The sequence below is a fragment of the Notamacropus eugenii genome, chromosome 5 (assembly GCF_028372415.1).
Source record: "Notamacropus eugenii isolate mMacEug1 chromosome 5, mMacEug1.pri_v2, whole genome shotgun sequence".
Taxonomy (NCBI): domain Eukaryota; kingdom Metazoa; phylum Chordata; class Mammalia; order Diprotodontia; family Macropodidae; genus Notamacropus; species Notamacropus eugenii.
The window spans coordinates 426,986,819-427,006,873 of NC_092876.1; the positions used below are offsets into that span (position 1 = coordinate 426,986,819).

The 20,055-nt window shown below is 39.3% G+C and overlaps 1 protein-coding gene and 1 pseudogene across 7 annotated transcripts in view; one reads left to right on the top strand and one right to left on the bottom strand.

Annotated features, from left to right (window-relative positions):
- Window positions 1–20,055, bottom strand: part of EVA1C (eva-1 homolog C) — a 127,568-nt gene that overhangs the window by 10,173 nt on the left and 97,340 nt on the right. For 4 of the 7 annotated variants that reach the window (XM_072615091.1, XM_072615085.1, XM_072615092.1 and 1 more), the window contains 2 exons: window positions 7,988–8,068; window positions 5,851–5,940 (listed from right to left, as the gene is read on the bottom strand). The exons of 1 other annotated variant lie outside the window; for it this stretch is intronic. In XM_072615091.1, the coding sequence (XP_072471192.1) occupies window positions 5,851–5,940; window positions 7,988–8,068 (171 nt within the window). The remainder of the gene's footprint in view (window positions 1–5,850; window positions 5,941–7,987; window positions 8,069–20,055) is intronic. 2 more of the 7 variants (XM_072615086.1, XM_072615090.1) reach the window with 1 other exon arrangement.
- Window positions 1,935–2,032, top strand: LOC140509362 (U6 spliceosomal RNA; annotated as a pseudogene).

Sequence of the window (20,055 nt, forward strand, 5' to 3'; positions counted from 1 at the left end):
AATAATTTACATCTGCATAGTATTTGGTACTTGAAGGTTTATGAAGTACTTTCCTAATACGCAGCTTGTGAAGCAGTCTGTGTAAGTGTGACACGTCTCCATCTTACAGATGAGGAAACTTAAATGTTTTGCTCCTGGTCACATAACCCACAGATGTTGGTTTTGGGACTTGAACTCAGGTCTTCAGAATCTGAAAGCAGCACTCCTTCTCACCTTACCCTACCTCCCATACACCCCCATGGCTCACTATCTATCAGAAGGAGGAAGTTTTACTCCATACAGCAGAAAATGTCTGGCTGAGGAGGTTATGAGACAGAGACTAATAAGATATTCTGCTCACTAGGTAGAAATTTTTTTAAATGAAGCCCATTTATAAAGAGACAGAAATGCGTTCCCTGTGGATCAATGCATAGTCCACACCTTCTCTTCTCATACAACACAGCACTTAAACACAGCCACAGAAAGGTAAAGCAACTTTTCAAGGTCACTAAGACATTCAGTGGCTCTAACTGTCCGAGGGCTTACGGATACCTGACCCCCACTTTTGTGCTTTTCATGTTGAATTAATGTAGCTAAGACCTTACATGATGCATTAAGCAATCTCTCTATGTTTCTCTCTCTGTCTCTCCTCCTCTTCTTCGTCTCTTCTCTCTATGATACTGTATTTATGTTTGGTTGGAATTTGAAAATATAAATGTGCCTTGCTTACTAAGGACAATTTTCTTGCACCACAACAAAATCCAGTTAACTTTGTGGCAAGTTTTGTAACTATAACTATATTTTATAACTATAGATAGCACACAAAAAGGCCACCTTACATATTTTATTACTCCACACCAAGTTGTAAAGAAAAGTAGGCTTTTCGTATTTACATTATCTGCTTAGAAGGTTTCAATGGTGCCTTTCTTCTAAGGACACTGTAGAGCAGAGCCAGAGCTGGGAAATTCTGCAACCGCAATAACTACCACAAAGGGCCAGCACCCAGGAGTCCCTGCACAAAGTAGGCTCTCTGTTGAGCGGCACAGGAGTAGGCTACAGCAATGGAACAGCTTCACCCCAGGCCACTCGCTGGGATTTTATTTTAACTAATCATTCCTACAAATTAGGTTCCAACTGCTATTCTGTTTTCTGAACGATTTCAAATTGGATATCCTTGGGCAAAACCCCAATGACCTTGTCCTTGTTATGGCTCCAACAAAGAGTACTTTGAAATTTTAGAAGCAAAAATAGCAGTATTTCTATATAATTATGGGAAGTAACCTTGAAAATTATCAGGAAGAGAGGGAATAAGTAAGATTTGGAACTGGAGTGGGGAGAGGAGAAAAAATCATGCACAATTTTTTATGACAATACATGAAACTGAAGGAGTCTTAGAAGTCTAAGATTAGTTGCAGTATTTCCCATAATTGAATCATTTTATTAAAGCTTTCCTTTTCTCCTTAGAAGTCTTGTTCCTTATTATTATAGCTCTGGGTGGCTAGGTGGCACTGTGGACAGAGCACTAGGCCTGAAGTTAGAACTCATCTTCTTGCATTCAAATGTGACCCCAACACTTACTAACTATGTGACCCTGGGGGCAAATCATTTAAACCTACCTGCCTCAGTTTCCTGATCTGTAAAATGAGGTGGAGAAGGAAATGACAAACTACTTCAGTATCTTTGCCAAGAAAACCCCAAATGGGGTCACAAAGAACTGGATGTGACTGAAACGACTGAACAATCATAGCTCTATTTGTTTTGAATATTAATGTCAAAATATGACCAAGACATTAATGACAAATGACATACAAAAATTGAGCTCAGGGTGATAGCTCCTGAATTCATATGTATATGTGTGAGCATGTGTATGTGTGTGTGTGTGTGTGTATGTGTATATATGTATATGTAATATACTGCTAAATTAGAGAGGTACAACTAATACATTTAAAAATCATGCCTTAAAAGCAACACATATATTAAATGAATGATACAGAGAAGATCAGAATGACCCTGCAGAAAGATGGCACATATTTGCAAAGTGTTCTGTATTTTTATTTTTTTTATTTATTTATTTTTTATTTAACTTTTAACATTCATTTTCACAAAATTTTGGGTTCCAAATTTTCTCCCCTTTTGTCCCCTCCCCCCACCCCAAAACACCAAGCATTCCAATTGCCCCCATCACCAATCTGCTCTCTCTTCTATCATCCCTCTCTGCCCTTGTCTCCATCTTCTCTTTTGTCCTGTAGGGCCAGATAACTTTCTATACCCCTTTACCTGTATTTCTTATTTCCTAGTGGCAAGAACAGTACTCGACAGTTCTTCCTAAAACTTTGAGTTCCAACTTCTTTACCTCCCTCCCTCCCCACCCCTTCCCTTTGGAAGGCAAACAATTCAATATAGGCCAAATCTATGTAGTTTTGCAAATGACTTCCATAATAGTCGTGTTGTATAAGACTAACTATATTTCCCTCCATCCTATCCTGTCCCCCATTACTTCTATTCTCTCTTTTGATCCTGTCCCTCCCCATGAGTGTCGACCGCAAATTGCTCCCTCCTCCCCATGCCCTCCCTTCCATCATCCCCCCCACCCTGCTTATCCCCTTATCCCCCACTTTCCTGTATTGTAAGATAGGTTTTCATACCAAAATGAGTGTGCATTTTATTCCTTCCTTTAGTGGAATGTGATGAGAGTAAACTTCATGATTTTCTCTCGCCTCCCCTCTTTATCCCTCCACTAATAAGTCTTTTGCTTGCCTCTTTTATGAGAGATAATTTGCCCCATTCCATGTCTCCCTTTCTCCTCCCAATATATTTCTCTCTCACTGCTTGATTTCATTTTTTTAAGATATGATCCCATCCTCTTCAATTCATTCTGCGCACTCTGTCTCTATGTGTATGTGTGTGTGCGTATGCATGTGTGTGTGTGTAATCCCACCCAGTACCCAAATACTGAAAAGTTTCAAGTTACAAATATTGTCTTTCCATGTAGGAATGTAAACAGTTCAACTTTAGTAAGTCCCTTATGACTTCTCTTTGCTGTTCACCTTTTCATGCTTCTCTTCATTCTTGTGTTGGAAAGTAAAATTTTCATTTCAGCTCCGGTCTTTTCATCAAGAATGCTTTAAAATCCCCAATTTCATTGAAAGACCATTTTTTCCCCTGAAGTATTATACTCAGTTTTGCTGGGTAGGTGATTCTTGGTTTTAGTCCTAGTTCCTTTGACTTCTGGAATATCCTATTCCATCCCCTTCGATCCCTTAATGTAGAAGCTGCTAGGTCTTGTGTTATCCTGATTGTATTTCCACAATACTTGAGTTGTTCTTTCTAGCTGCTTGCAATATTTTCTCCTTGACCAGGGAACTCTGGAATTTGGCCACAATGTTCCTAGGAGTTTCTCTTTTTGGATCTCTTTCAGCTGGTGATTGGTGGAATCCTTGAATACTTTTTTGCCCTCTGGTTCTAGAATCTCAGGGCAGTTTTCCTTGATAATTTCATGAAAGATGATGTCTAGGCCCTTTTTTTGATCCTGGCTTTCAGGTAGTCCCATAATTTTTAAATTGTTTCTCCTGGATCTATTTTCCAGGTCAGTTGATTTTCCAATGAGATAGTTCACATTATCTTCCATTTTTTCATTCTTTTGGTTTTGTTTTGTGATTTCTTGGTTTCTCATAAAGTCATTGGCCTCCATCTGTTCCATTCTAATTCTGAAAGAACTATTTTCTTCAGTGAGCTTTTGAACCTCCTTTTCCATTTGGCTAATTCTGCTTTTGAAAGCATTCTTCTCCTCATTGGCTTTTTGAACCTCCTTTGCCAACTGAGTTAGCCTATTTTTCAAGGTCTTATTTTCTTCAGCATTTTTTTGGGTCTCCTTTAGCAAGGTGTGGACCCCCTTTTCATACTTTTCTTGCATATCTCTCATTTCTCTTCCCAGTTTTTCCTCCACCTCTCTGACTTGATTTTCAAAATCCTTTTTGAGCTCTTCCATAGCCTGAGCCCATGGTATATTTATTTTGGATGTGTGGGATACAGAAGCCTTGACTTCTGTGTCTTTCCCTGATGATAAGCATTGTTCTTCCTCATCAAAAAGGAAGGGAGGAAATATCTGTTCACCAAGAAAGTAACCTTCCATAGTCTTATTTTTTTTCCCTTTTCTGGGCATTTTCCCAGCCACTGACTTGACTTCTGAGTTTTCTTTCCACCCCCACCATGCCTCCAGATCCACCCAGCCAGCACTTGGGGGTCTGAGATTCAAATGCTGCTTCCCAGCCTCAGGGCTTTGGGTGGGGGTGGGGCTGCTATTCAGTGTGAGATTAAGTTCAGGTGCTCAGGTGGGGGCAGGGCCACCACATGGGACTCAGTTCCCTCAGGGGGTTTATGTGGAGACCTTCAACAATGGATCCGAGCTCTGCTGCTGCCTCCTGAGGGGGCCCGAGCAACGGGGACACCCCACTCCCCTCTTGGCCACCCAAAAAGACTCTCATTCACCCCTGTCGCCTGTGGGTGGAGGGACCTGCATGGCTGCTGGAGATTCCGACCCCGAAGCCCGCTCGGATCTGCTCCTCTCGATGCCATGCGGCCAGGGCAGGGCTGGGCTCGGCTCCACGTCCGCAGCGCAAAGGACCTTTGCGAGAGGTTTGTAGGGCTCTCTGGAACAGAAATCTCCTCCGCTCCACCGTTCTGTGGCCTCTGCTGCTCCAGAATTCGCCGGGAGTTCTTTTTTACAGATATTCTATGGGCTGTGGGTTCAGAGCCAGTGTATGTGCGTCTTTCTACTCCGCCATCTTGCTCCGTATTTTTAAATAGAAATTACCTCTCTCTTCATGGCAGAGAGGCAGAAGACTATTAGGGCAGAATGTGGCATATATAGTCAGACAGTCACTGATTTAGGTGGTTTTTGCTTAACTGTTACTCTTTGTCACAAATTTTTCTCCCAGAAATGACGGTTGTGATGGCAAAATATATTAAAAAAACAAACTATATTTTTCCCCACTTAATAGTATTTTGTTTTTTCCAATTGCATGCAAAGATAATTTTCAACATTCACTTTTACAAGATTTTGAGTTCCAAATTTTTTTCTCCTTCTGTTCCCTTCCCCCTCCCCAAGAAGGCTATATAGTGTATTAAAAATAAATATTAAACACATTTCCACATTAGTCATGAAAAAAACTATATTTTTAAAAATTAAGGAAAAGAGTCAGGCATTATGGAAATGTCTTGGTGTAAAACTCCAAAGTGTGGTCATTTAAAAAGTGAGCAGGGAGGGTGCTGTTACAGAATTTTCATTCACTAGACTGCCCTAAGCTATAAATTTACTGGCCCTTGCTATTTCAGAAGAGCTGAGTCTGACTAATACTTGAAGAGGCTTAATAAGGAAAACTGTGGCAGCTCTAAGAAATAATATTGTTGGTTCAGACAGTGAAGCAAGCTTAGCATTGCATGATTCTGCCACTGGGCTAAAGAAATAAGGTATGGTGTCTTTGGTTCATGAATTTACCTTTCAACTTCCAGCTATAGTGAGGGGGGGTTGAATATCCCTAACATACATCCTCAGTTTAATGTTAGTGTGCCACAGATGTCAAGCTCCTTCTACTGTTTTAAAGGGTAGAACACAATCTGTTGACCACTGCCCCTAAAACGGGTTATTTCATTATAGTATTCTTCTGCTGGTTCCCCCTGTTCATTTTCTGACTTATCTCTGACTGGTTTGTGGTTTAGGGTTGTGAAGAAAAGACTGAAAGATCAAAGGAAACAATGTGTTTTTCTTTAATTATTCACACTCTAATATTATAATTTGAAACAGTGCATTTGTTAGTAAGACTTAGATAAACCCATTAGCACATTGGAGATAACCTCGATTCATTGACCTACCTCTAATGTAAGCAAATGTGGCCAAAGAGCTGCTGACAATAACTCCATCTTTCGCCAGAGTCTTTGATTCGCTTGGATCAAAGTTTATATCTGTTTTATGAAGATGTAAGATCGATTAATCACAGCTGATTCACATGACATACACCCATAAGCGATGCAGCTAAATCATGATCATTTACATAATATTAAAGCACAGAAAAGAAAATAAAGCTTCTAACTAAGCTACAAAGCCATAGAGTAGTCTGCCAGAGTGTCAGTGGACCCTGTAACACATTAGATGACAAGATTTCTAGAGAAACATGTTAGAAAAAATCATAGGGTCACACTTCTAAATGGCAGTGATGCTGTGAGCCATCCCCTCATCCATTCCAGGGCAAGAAATGATGAAAAGAGAAGCATGCATCACATTTGAAAGTTCTACCACAGTGCCTGGCACATAGGAAGCATTTAATAAATGCTCTGTCTATCTAGTCTATCTGTCTGTCTGTCTATCTGTCTATCTAGACTGGGAAGGCTATATACTTTATTAAATCCCCCAGGCTGAGCATCCTTAGGGGCTGAGGGAGGGGCAGATAAAAACAGCCACAAACAAGCTCTGTTGTTTACTTCTCTTGATCACAGTTGAAAGAGTAATTGTATTATGCTGGCTTTCTGGTGAGGACTGAAAAATTATTAAAAAACACAAGTTTAAGGAAAATTTTAAATGATTTCTTCCATGACTTTTTAAACAGTTTTTTAAATAGATCCTCTAAGATTCTAAATGGCAGAGAAGGTGCCACCCAGTATCAGTAGGGGCAGTTTCCTCATTGGGAATCTGTACTAATCAAGTAACAAATCCAGTCCCTATCCATATCTAATAGGACAGCTATAAGGGCTGCAGGTTATGGGGTACTGAAGAGGTGGACAAGGGAGACAAAAGGAAAAAATGGATGGGAAATATCTTGGTGTTCCATGTTCTTGTGGAGGAAATGGGCTGGAGAGCAGGGGGGATCCTTGTCTAGAGTACCGGGGTGGGGAAAAAGTATAAAGAAGCTGGGAAGGAAATACTCTTCTTTGATCTCCTCACTGACTTCTCATTTTCCCACAGAGATGTCAAAGGGCCCTCCACCTCCTATTTCCTGTTCCCATCCTAGTAGCCTAGAAGAAAGAGAGGTGGTATACCCTTTCAGGGTTCCCACCAAACTGTGAGACTTGAGATTTTTGCCTCTGACTTGCTCTATTCTAAGGTTTGTGTTAAACACAGGTTAGTTTCATTAGTATAGGGAGATGCTCAGACACTGAAAGACAAGGATCTAATCAGTTAAATGATCCTGTAAACCTATGGATGTTCTGAGAGGACCTAACTGCTTCTGAAGGATCTCTCCAGTTACTCCTAGCAACTACACACACTGGGCGATGGTGACAAGCACCACCCAGAGAGAAATGAATGATGCTGGTCTCTGGCTGGGTTTCACAAGCTTATATTATAGCATATATGGGTGGGGCAGCCAAGTAGAGACAATTCAGGCAAGTTTCATCTCTATACACCTCTACTTCCATTATCTTTGTCCTGTAAAAGCCTCTAGCTACCAAAAGCTCAAATTTTTTTTAGGATGATCTCCTGAAATGCTGTCATTTTCATTCAGGAATTCCAGACATGAAAATTCCAATCTATATGAGATATGAAGACCTGAATCTTTCTTCATCCATGGAAAAAGAGAAAAGAAACTAGATGAGATTTCAGGAGAAATCCTAAAGAAGAAAATGGCCACCACTTCTTCCAGTGATGCATAAGGCCATCCGCCATCTTGACTAGCTTAAGCAGGTTCCTTTGGATTGTGGCTAGTTTACTGAAAAGCTTATAAGACTTCTGGATGGAGAACTAACCTCAGGTCTCAGAATCTTGAGTGTATACTGTGCCTGTTTTTCATTTTGAGCTACTATGTATCTGTTTGTATGTACAAAAGGGCATTTGTGACTAATGCCGCCCCCACCTCCAGCATCCAACCTCATTATTAGCAACATTATTACTAGTCATTCAAAAATGCATGCCTTTTCCAAATATTTTAATTTTAACAGGTATATCCCTAACTATGGTCACATGAACTGTCTACCTTTACTTAAAGAGATGTCAATTAAGTAAAGCCATAAATATTACCAGAGTCACCATCTTTCTGCTTCAAAGAAGGGTTTAGATTAGAAACCATTGGATCAACCGCTGTAAGTATGTTTTGGGGAACTAAAAATAAAAAAGAGAAATTTTTGAACTGTCAATTGAAAGTACTTATACCTGAGATTTTCTTTGAATTGCAAAGTAGACTGGGAATTACTTTTCAAAACAGTATTTGAGTCACTGTGTCTACCAGTCACGTAAATTTAATGTATATAGTATATATTCGATGTATATAGTAGGCACTTAATGAATGCTTACTGAATTGCACTGAAATTGACTATCCTGGACAACTGCATTTATAGTTCGATCTTAAAATCCAGAGAGGTGGTCTCAAGACAGAAAACAGGTAGGCTAGCCTTGCAGTAGGGAAGACCTGGGGTCAAGGTCTGCCTCTGGTACGTACTGCTTATGTGATGATGGGCAAGTAATCTTACCTCTCAATATTGATGACTCTGAGTTACAGAAGAGGTATTAGTCTGCACTGGGGGAGGGAGTTTCCACACCAAAACTTCCCCACATGAGATTACAGAGACAGATAGAAAGGAAAAGAAAAGGAAAAAGAAAGAAAATATAACAGATAACTTCTCAGAGCATGGGTCTCCCTAAGCACAGAGGGTGGTTAGTTTACTTCAGGGATGTTATTTTTACTAAAATGATCAATACAAGATACAGTTCTTCCCTTCTCTGCCTGCCCGGGTCTAATCTGCTTTTTATTCCATGCTTTACATAACTCCTCCTTTCAAGTAAATAGGAATTTCTCCCGGAAATTACATGACAGAGTTTCTCAGTGGATCACTGCCTTCATCTACGGTAGCCAAATCCATGAAAACAGCCAAGAGACCGAGGCTGGAGACATTAAGAGTGTACCTGATCTCGAGCTTGCGGGAAGAAAGCTAAAAGGCGATTATAGAACAAAATTGCCGCATAAAAGTTTTTCAACTCTACTCTAAGTGAAGACCCATAAACGGCAACCTGAGGTGCATTAGAGTCTTCTATGACCCGCTGCTGAACTCATTGTACAGCTCCTTTTAAATTACTTTAAAGCACCTGGGAGAGTAGTTCTTGCCAATAGTCCAGAAATTTGCAATGGGATTCATGGAAACCAGACATCAAGTGTGAAAGAACATCTTTCGCCTTGAAGTGTTTTGGTTCTTGTTTGTTGAAGACAGATGCTTGGTTTTTTCTCTTCTCTTAATGGTAGGGAGAAAGCATTTATAAAAAGCCTACTATGAGAAGCACTTTATAGCATGATCTCCTTTGGTCCTCACAACAACTTAAGGAGGTAGGTGCTGTTATTATTCCTATTTTATCTTTATGGAAACTGAGGTAGGCAGATTTTTAAAGAGACACACAACTGGTAAATACCTGAGGCTGGATATGAATTCAGGTTTCCTGACTTGAGGCCTAGGGCTTCATCCCCTGCCCCACTAGCTGTCTCAGTGGGAGAGTGGCAGGGAAGGACAGTTATTCTCTTTCTTTTTTTTTCTTTTTGGTTTTGAAATTAGAGAAATTCAAATGAAACTTTCTGGGAAATGGCCCAGGGGCAGAAACCTAATAAAGGACCTTTGAATTGTCCTGTTTTCAGATGCAGCAGGACCTAGGTGTTTTTGTATCCTTCCTTCTTTCATGGAGACTCAAACCAGCCAAATCTGTCTTTCTTGCAGTCAAAGAAGGTGGTTGTTGTTCAGTTATGTCCAACTCTTCATGATCTCATTTTGGACTTTTCTTGTCAAAGATTCTGAAGTGATTTGCCATTTCCTTCTCCAGCTCATTTTACAACTGGGGAAACTGAGGCAAACAGGGTTAAGTGACTTGCTCGGGGTCACGCAAATGGTTAGTTGTCTGAGGCTGGATTTGAACTGAGGAAGATGAATCTCTCTGACTCCAAGTCCACTGTACCACCTAGCTACCTAGCAAATGGCTCTTAGATCAGATGACAAAATGATGGCTCATGGATCATGCACGGAATGAGAAAACTCAGCTGCACGGCTACAAAATGCTCTTTAAATTAAATAGCTACTGGTTCCTTCAGTTCCTAATTTTTTTTGGCACAATATTATGTTCTCTCCCTGCCAGGAAGTGTCCTGCTCTCATATATCTATCTGTCCACAAACTGTATTTCAAAACATGGCCTAAAGGGGAAAAGCACCTTAATCCTTGATGAATACTGGCACACTTTAAGAGATGAGAAAGGATAAATCAGATTTATCAGAGATGTAACCCAAAGTGGTAGAAATGCCAAGATGACCTTTTTTGAAAGAAGAACCTACACAAAGATGATTTATGTAAATACCAACCCTGGTAACACATTAAAAAAAATAAACCTACTCATCCACTATGAGCAAAGAGCCAGGCTTGGAGCAAACTATTTAGATTCATTCAAAAATAGACTGGTCTTAGCAACCTTTCAAAGAGATGTGATAGTAACTCAAAAGTAAACGTTTTGTTCTGCCATAACAAAACCACAAGTTCATTAGAACGATGCAGGAGATATTCTGTCTTTCCTAGGTTTGTTTAGTTGACTTTAAAAAGGGCAGAAAAACACCAAAAGTACTTCACGTACAAAGGGGGATGCAGTGCATTTTAACTAGACCTTGAGTTAATAATACTAATGATATGAGATTACATTAAATGGTTTTTCCACCTGGCTATTTTCAAGCAGCAAAATTTTCTGCATATGATACTCCAATCCATGGATCAAAACCTAGGCTTAAAAACACCTTAGAAACATATCTCTGCAAGTTTAAAACCGCTTAATCCCTCACTTTTCTTTTCTTTCTTGTTTTTTAATCAGTAACAGAGTGGGTCTCTATAAGGCACTGTATTCCTGGTTTATTTTGGAAGAGCAAAGGGATTTATGACTTTTAAGAAGGTTGAGAGACATAATTTCTGGGTAAATAGTCATTTTATTACTACTAATGCCATCATTTTAATAAAAAAAAAAAGTCCATGGCACTCTTGAATGCCAAAGACAATCCTGGCAGAGGGCTCATGGCTTATATTCCCTTGGAAGAAGGGTGTTCCTGAGAGTGGCAATCAACTCTGATTAGCTAACAATTGATGGGAAAATGAATATTACAATGAGGGGCTGGACCTATTCTAGTTAGCTCTGATTACATCATTTACTTCTAAATTACCCCCCAGCCTTGGACAATCTGTTCAAAGAATTTATCCACACCCAAACCTGAGGAGAACACAATGGACTTCCCTAATTGGGTGGGGTGTGAACAAGATTGTTAAGAAAATTAATCTAATCTCATTATCTTCAGTGTCCTTCAAGAGACTGAACTTTGAAATGAGGACTATAGAAAAAGGGAGAGCTCTGGATCTCCCCAAATCACTGGTTATTAATAATTATTTCTCTCCAATAAGTATTCCTTTGGGAGACAAAGTTATGGTCTCTACTGACCATAAAGAGATAGGAAAGAACTTACTTGAACCTAAAGACTATAGCTACTACATAGAAAGAAGAATATCAGTAAAGATAGCTAGAAATCTCAAGAATATAAAATCCATGGCCTTTGAGCAAAAAGTAAGGATAACAAGGAAAGTGAGTGAGACAATGGTGATACAATGGGGCAAATCGGCCTGTATAGATATCACTAAGGTTGGATGGGAAGAGCTGTACCCGGGAAAGGTAATAATTTATTCAACAGGAATAGGATATGTAAAAATTATGTAAAAAGTAGCACTGTATATTAAGAAGGTATACTTATACAAGGAAATCCAAAAACCAGATGCAGAAGGATGGCAGAGAGCCTTGGGATGAAGATGGAAGAGGCAAAAACAAAAGTGAGATTTTCACTGGTGTTTATTAACAGACTACCTGGACAGAAAGAGGAAAGAGTTCTGGAAACAGATTTTTAAAGCTTGGTATGGAAACATGAGATAAGCAACAGGAGACTTCAATCATGCAGACATCGGTTAGAACTCAGCTGCCCAAAGCAGAGCGCCTAATAACTTCTTGACTTTCGCATTCAAAAGGTAGAGGTGCCAACGAGGACAATGGCTGTTCTGAATCCGATTCCTACCAATCTATTATATCAGCATTTCTCAAGCACCTGTGATATGCCAAGTATCTGTATATGACAAGTACATGTCATACGTATATGACAAGTACTGTAATAGGCCTTGGGGATTCAAATATAAAAACAAGACAATCTCTATGTTTGTACGTGTGTATATGTGTGTATACATACATGCATATATATAGGCAGGTACACAAACATGTATGCATAGTACACACACATTTTACATATGTATACATGAGTATATTAATAAATGTATATATTTTACCACAAACAGGTACAATGTACATGTATATGAGAAACATATACTTGACTGCATGGATATACACATTGTGTATACATGTGTGTATATATATATGCCCATATATGTATGTATATATACACATTCATATATGTATGCATACACGTAGAGATATACATGTGGGATATATATGTGTAGAATATATATAGTATGTTTTGTGTAAATATGTGTGTGAATGTGTATCTGTATATGTGTGTATACATATATACATATATTGTATGGTTTTTTATATATGTGTGTGAACGTGTGTTACACACACGTTCACACACATATATACATATACACACACACATCTGTGCCAAGATGATGCCAGGGACCTGCTTCCAGGAAAAGACATTCTTTGTTTCCCTACAACATGGACAGGAGCAGCTTTTTTTCCCTTGATTGTATAGCAGAAACTGCCTTCTTTAGAACTACCAACCTGGGACAATCTCTTTCCAGTGGCATCCAAGAGTGCAGGTTCTGTCTATCTGAAGTATGGATGCCATGATTAAGCTGGGGGAGGAAGGATACCATCCTGTCCCTTTCCCCTTAGGCCTTATGGGCCCATCTCAAAAGGGCTTGAGGTTTTGGTCTCTTTTGTTTGTCTTTTGAGTTCAAGGTGAAGGGCCCTAAAAGACTAACCAGGCCACATGGTTTTCCAGACTGAAAAGGTCTACAGAGTCCTTTGTACTGGAGACCCAGAATGGGATCAGGCTAAATGCACCAAGGCCAAGTTTTTGGAGAATCTTGCATAACCCAGTTTAGAGAAAGAGGTGTGACTCTCTGAACCTAAGAAACTTCTTGTTCCCATGAGAGCTCTTGCTTGAGTGGGGAACTGGAGAGTAGCACCTGTTAATATACATTCTTGCTGAGTGTTTATCTTTAGTAAAAAAGGGTTTTTTGTTTGTTTGTTTTTAACTATCTGCTTCATGGACACAATCTCTCTAAATCTCAACCTTGTATGTTGAGACCTCATGCACCTGGTCTAAAACAATACAAAATAAATACACACTGAAAATGGCCAGGGATAGAAGGTAAGGCTGAAGAGGAGAGCACTAACAACCGGATGTGGAAATGGCAGGAATTTTAGAGGGATGTGACTTTCTATCTCATAAACTGTAATGGTGGAGAGGAAAGCCAATAGATTTCAAAAGGGATGAAAAAAAGGATGGGTAGGGTACCACAAACTAAAAATCTCCCTGGGAAGTCAACTTTGGATGTACAGGAAACTCTCAGAAGAGAATCCTGAAGACACAGAAAGAAAACATTCTGACAAGAAGGAAAAGGAAAGCCAACCCAAAGAGACCAATGTGGATGCACTGGCAACTCATTACAACTTCATTTTTTTTTTAAAAGACCAAAACAAGAGTAGGGAACAGAGAAGAACTTTACACATCTTGCAGTCTTACAGGACTAGTGTTTGCAGTGCTTAAAGTCAGAATGTGTCAAGCATGGCAGAAAATGTTGCCCATAATAAAAAGGGGTTTAGTGTATGGGGTTAAGGAGCAGGACCTTGGAAGAGGTGACATTGTATGAAATAATAATGAAGGAGAGAAGGAGGAGATACACATCTCTTACTATGCTTCCATTTTTTCTGTCAAGGAGCATGTTTTTTCAGGCATTTGGAAAGGACAGAACAAAAAAAGGTTAATGGAGAATTGGCAACCATGAGATAGAGGGTAAGAATAGAAAGGACCCGGGTGCTCTGGTCCTCACTTACGGATCTGGTAGATGTGACTATTGAGTATTTGGTGACAGTATTTGAAAGACTGTGGAGGATGGTCATGGTTCCATAGGATTGGCAAAGGGTGACATTGCTCTTATTTTCAAAAAAGGGAAGAGAATGGCCAGGGAGTTTGACGTCAATTCCTGGCAAAATTCTAGAATGTATCATTAGATAGTTAGGAAATAACACCTAGAAAAGGAAGCAGCAATCAGAAAGAGTCAGCATGGCTCAGTGAAGAATGGATCATGGTAGATTAATGATATTCTTATTTAGGACCAGTTTACTAAACTGATAAATAAGGGCAGCACATACAGAGTTTGCCTAGAATATACTGTCATTGTTCAGCTGCTTCAGTCGTGTCTGACTCTTCATGACCTCCTTTGGGATTTTCTTGGCAGAGATACTAGAGTGGTTTGCCATTTCCTTCTCCAGTTCATTTTATAGATAAGGAAATTGAGGTAAGCAGGGTTAAATGACTTGCCCAGGGTCCCATATCCAGTAAGCATCTGAGGCTGGATTTGAACTTAGGAAGATGAGTCTTCCTTACTCCAGGCCTGGCACTCTATCCACTGTACTACCTAGATGCCCATTCTTCTGGAACAGAGAAAAATGAGTTAGATAAAAGTACAGTTGGGAGGAGGGCTGGCAAAGGGGAATGGAACTAGTCATTGACTTAACATCAGCTTGGAAGATGGTGACCAGAGTAGAGCCTTGGGATCTGTATTTGATCCTATGTTATTTGTCAGTTTTGTTAATGACTTGGACAAAGGAATAAATGGCACAATGATCAAATCTACAGAAGGCACAAATATGGGGGGCAGGGGTGGGAAATGACTCATAAATTCAGTTTCAGAATCATAATCCAAAAAGATCTTGGCACTTAGAAAGTTGAGCTTAATTGACTAAGATGAAATTAATAAGATTAAAAGTAAAGTCTTACATAGTTTGTTTTTTTTAAAATAGATTTCGAAAGTTTAAGATGAATGCTAGAGAACAGTTCATCTGAAAAAGATCTGGAGATTTTAGTATACCAGAGGTTCTATGTGTGTCAGAAGTGTAATATGGCAGCCACAAAAGCTAATGCCACCTCACTATGCAAAAAGTGAGGTCACGTGCTCTGCCCTCGTCAGACCTTGTCCGTACAGTTGTGCTCAATTCTGGATGAGGCATTTTAGAAAAGACAGTGGTAACCTAGAGACCATCCAGAGAAGAGTGAACACCATTCAAGTAAAACCACTCTTCTTAATCTTTGTTCTTCTTGACCTTCCTATAGCATTGGATGCTGTGGGCCACCTTTACCTCAACATCCTTTTTCTCTCTGGGTTTCTTCAACTCTGATATATCTTGGTCCTTATCCTATCTGTCTAATCACTTCTCAGTCTATTTTGCTGGATTTTCATCCACATCACCCTCACTTACTGTGGGTACTCTCTGTCCTCAGTTCTCTTCTCTCCTCTCTAATCTTACTTGGTCACCTTATCAGCTTCCATGGGTTCAATTTTTACCCCTATATACATGTGGCAAACAAACCTATTTATCTAGTCCTGATCTCTCTCCTGAACAACAAATCAACTGCCAATAAGACATTTTGAACTGGATGTTCTGTAAGGCAGTTTGTGGCATGGTGGGTAGAGCACTGGGACTGAAATCAGGAAGACTCATATTTCTGAGTTCAGATCCAGCCTCAGACATTTACTTGCTTTGTGACCCTGGGCAAGTCACTTAACCCTGTTTGCTTCAGTTTCCTCAGCTATAAAATGAACTAGAAAAGAAAATGGAGAACCACTAGTATCTTTGCCAAGAAAATTCCAAATAGGCTCAAAAAGACTCTAACACAACTGAATAACAACATACAGGCATCTAAAATCCAACAAATACAAAACAAAACTCATTATCTTTCCCTGACAAGGTCCCCCTCCTCTAACCATCTCTATTACTGTTGAGGGAACCACTATTCTTCCAGTCTCCCAAGTTCACAACTTTGGCATCATTCTCAACTCCTCTCTCCACTTACTCGACATCTCTAGTCAGTTGCCAAATCTTTTAATTTCTTTCTCTACATTCTCGTAGGTAGCTAGATGACATAGTAAATAAAGCAGTAGGCCTGAAGTCAGAAAGACTCATCTTCCTGAGTTCAAATCTGGCCTGAGACAATTCTAGCTGTGTGACCCTAGGCAAGTCACTTTTCCTCATCTGTAAAATGAGCTGGAAGAGGAAATGGCAAATCACTCCTGTATCTTTGCCAAGAAAAACTTATTTAAGGGTTAGAAAGAGTCAAAAACAACTGAACAAAAACATCTCTCACATACATCATCTTTTCTCCGTTCACACGGTCAGTCCCCTAGTTTACGTCCTCATTACCTTTTACCTGAACTATTAAAGTCTCTTTCTAATTGGTTCCTGTCTCAAGTCCTTTCCCGTGCCAATCCACATTACACTCCACTGCCAAAGTGATTTTCCCAAAGTTTAAGTCTGACCACATCACACCTACTCAGTAAACTCCAGTGGTTCTCTGTTGCCTTCCTTTGGCATTTAAGGCTCTTCTTAACATGGAACCTTCCTACCTTTTCAGTCTCCTTATGTTTTATTCCCTTCACCTACTCTGTGTTCCTGTGATGCAGCCTACTTCTGTTTCTCACCTATGAAATTCTATCTCCATATCTTTCCACTGGCTATACCCCATACCTGGAACGCTCTCCTTCCCCACCTCTATTCCTTGGCATCCCTGGCTTCCCCCAATACTCATCCCAGGCTTCTGCAGGAGGCTTTTCCTTGTCCCCCCCCAACCAACTGTGTCTTCTCTCCTAAGGTTACCTCCCTTCTACTCTATGTGTACCTTGAATATATGTATTTATTTACATTAGAATTTAAATTCCTCAAAGGCAGGAAATGTGTGTGTGTGTTTGCCTTTCTTTCTGTCCCCAGGGCTTAGCACAGTGCCTGGCACATAGTCAGCATTTGATAAATGCTTGTTGATAGAGTAGATTGTGAAAGGCATCAAGGTCATGTTATATGAAGATGCGTCTATGAACGAGGAATGTTTAGCCTAGAGAAGAAATAACTTAGGAAATTCACAGTATAATAGCTGTCTACAATTATTTGAAGGGCTATCACTTGGAGAAGGAAACAGCACTAGATTAGAAATTGGGGTGGGGGGGAAGAGGATAGATTTAAGCTTGCTATAAGGAAAAATTTCCTAACGATTAGAGCCATTCCAAAATTGTCTGCCTCAGGAGAGAATAGATCACCTGTTCTGGACATCTTTAAGTGGAGGCTGTATGAGCCCTTATCACATACATTGTAGAAAAGGTTCTTGTTCAGATATAGGCTGAATTAGAGGGTCTCTGTGGCACTGTCCAACTCTGAGAGTCTTTGACTCTGTGATAAAGTACACTATTGACTGGCTCCTAGAAAGTGTCAGTCATACATGTTGAATACTGGCTACATTTCATTTGAGTGCATAATATGGACACAGCTCCAGCAGGTACACATTTGTACACTACAGAACTGAATGGGAAAGAAATTGGCTTGAAACAAATGCATGTTCTTTCCATATCGTATTTAGAATTACAACTACGATAATGTCAACATTAGCCAGAGAGGTATGTTAAAATTGTGTTTTGGAAGGATTGCAGCATCATAGATTTAGAATTAGAAGAATAACTCAGAGCTCATCTAACTCCTTCATTTCAAAGGGCGGAATTTGAGACCCAGAGAGGTTAAGTGGCCTGCCCAGTAGTGGTTACACAGGTAGTGGTAATAAATGGCCCAATGGGAATTCAAATTTAGGTCCTCCAACTCCAAAAACAGTGTTCTTTCCAATGTACCACCCTGCCTCCTTCCTACCCTCTTTAACTCTAACCTTTTCATCCAACCACTGAAATCCTCTTGTAATTTTTCCTGTACAAGAAGGTGACCCTGAATTCTACTAAGGTATGTGGTAGAGTACAAACTTCTGCAGTACCTATATTTTTCCAAACTGGAAAAGCTTTGAATTCATGCCCAGTGAACCATTTGTATCCAGCTTATCTCTAGCAAGCCATCAGAAAATTATTTATTTTAGCCATAGCAACTCATGAAAACCATTTAGTAAGTCTATTATTACTAAATTTTAAAAAGCAATGATCAGTACTTAAAGTGTTTGCAAGACAAAGAAAGACTAATTAATGAACAAACTTTCCTCATTTGTTTTCTGAAGGACTCAGTATCAGCAAGGCCTGCCTAGCTAATACGTGAATGTCTAGAGTTTAAACTTCATTGACAACGTCTATTGACAACGCTATGTACTGCCAAGGCAAATGAGCACCAGTCCCTTAAGGTGCCTGAAAGAAATGACCCTGGATAAAAGGCTGAGTGAAACTATGAATAAATGAACATTTTAACATTTCTTTCTGCCACAGATAACTAGCTGATTAGGGCCCAGAGTACTTGCATGTAAGAACTCAATCATGACAACAAAAAAGGCCTTTTAACAGTAAGACATGAAAAGTGAATTTTGGGAGACCCCAAATTAGTCCAGCATGCTGTTAATGACTCAAAATTGGTTAAGTGGAAGGTGTGCATGTTGCCGCCTCTCCCCGCCACATACAGGGCTATAATCTAAGGGTATGCAGGGCAAGATATCTCACATGGTTAGGAGATAGCAAAAGGTAAAAAGAGGACAGAAATAATAAAACTAATTAAACTCTTAAGTTTAATCTTTTCCACAAAGGTCTGCTTTGAAAAACGATTACTGAATTACTCTCTGAAGTCTTTTTTTTTTTAAATCAACATGAACTCTTGTCTCTGTTGGGTGAATTTCAAAAATGTCAAAACTTGTGAGGCCATTAAAGCTAGCTTAAAAATACTTAAAAGCTGCAAGTCTTTTATGAATGCTTCAGGTTACACAGTTAAGGGACATTTGGCAGAGACAAAGATGTTTTAAAAAACCAGCTACTTAGAAGATTTGACTCATTTAATCTGTCTGCCTTTAGAAAAACACAAAAATGCCCAAGAGTAAAAGTCTCCTCCCTCAGGAATAATTCACATTGGAGCATTCTACAGGTTGTTCTCAGGTTTTGCAGCAGGGAGAAGGTGAAGAACACCTACAGAGATGGAGACTATCTTTAGGACAAATTAAAAGCAGGTCATTGGAAGAAAAAAACCATCTCATTACTGACCAACATCAATAATGGTCTTGGTGAATATATATGTTCATCTAAAAACTAAACAATTGATAGATTTCTGACTTATAAAGCATTTTTTGAGAAGCTGATTAATACACATGCTAGAATTGGTTTAAGTACCTGCAAAAGAGATCTGAAGACTATGGAATTTGTGTGTAGATAATGGTAAAACTAGAATCTAACCCAAGTACATGAGATTAGGCCAATAAGAAAATAAAATCCCAAACCTGTTCTGGATCTAATCCTACCTAAATCAATACACACAGGGCTGTAAGCATGATCCTTGGAGGCAGCAAGAAAAAAATGCGTAAGGAAAAAAAACTGCTGCAATTTAGGTGAGCTCTCTAAACAAGAACAGCCAGGTTCTGTGTATAACCAAGCTCTCCCCAAAGTCTTAGTGCAGTTTTAAGTTTAAATAGCTTGATTAATATAAAATATGGTATGCAATATCAATAATGTTAATGTAACAAACAACATTATATAATATTAACATTATAGAAAACATAGTGTCCCAAAAGTTTTAGTGCAGTTTTAAATTTTAATTTCGTAAAAATACAGGATACCCTAAAATGTCTTAGTGCCGTTTTAAGCTATTAAAATGGCACTAAGATATTTTAGGGCATCCTGTATCTTGTAAATGCTAGTGTTGGCCTTGCTACAGGAAGCAATCATTTAGTGACATTTGGGTGGAGGCGGGGAAAGTATAAGGGAAGGTTAGGTATGAATGCTTTACTAATAAAACAATTTGGTTTTTGACTATTTCAAAACAAATCAAATAATACAAATTAAGAAGCAATGATGTCCCTAGAACACTTAAAACTTTCAGTTAATGCTTAAGTGATTGTAATGAA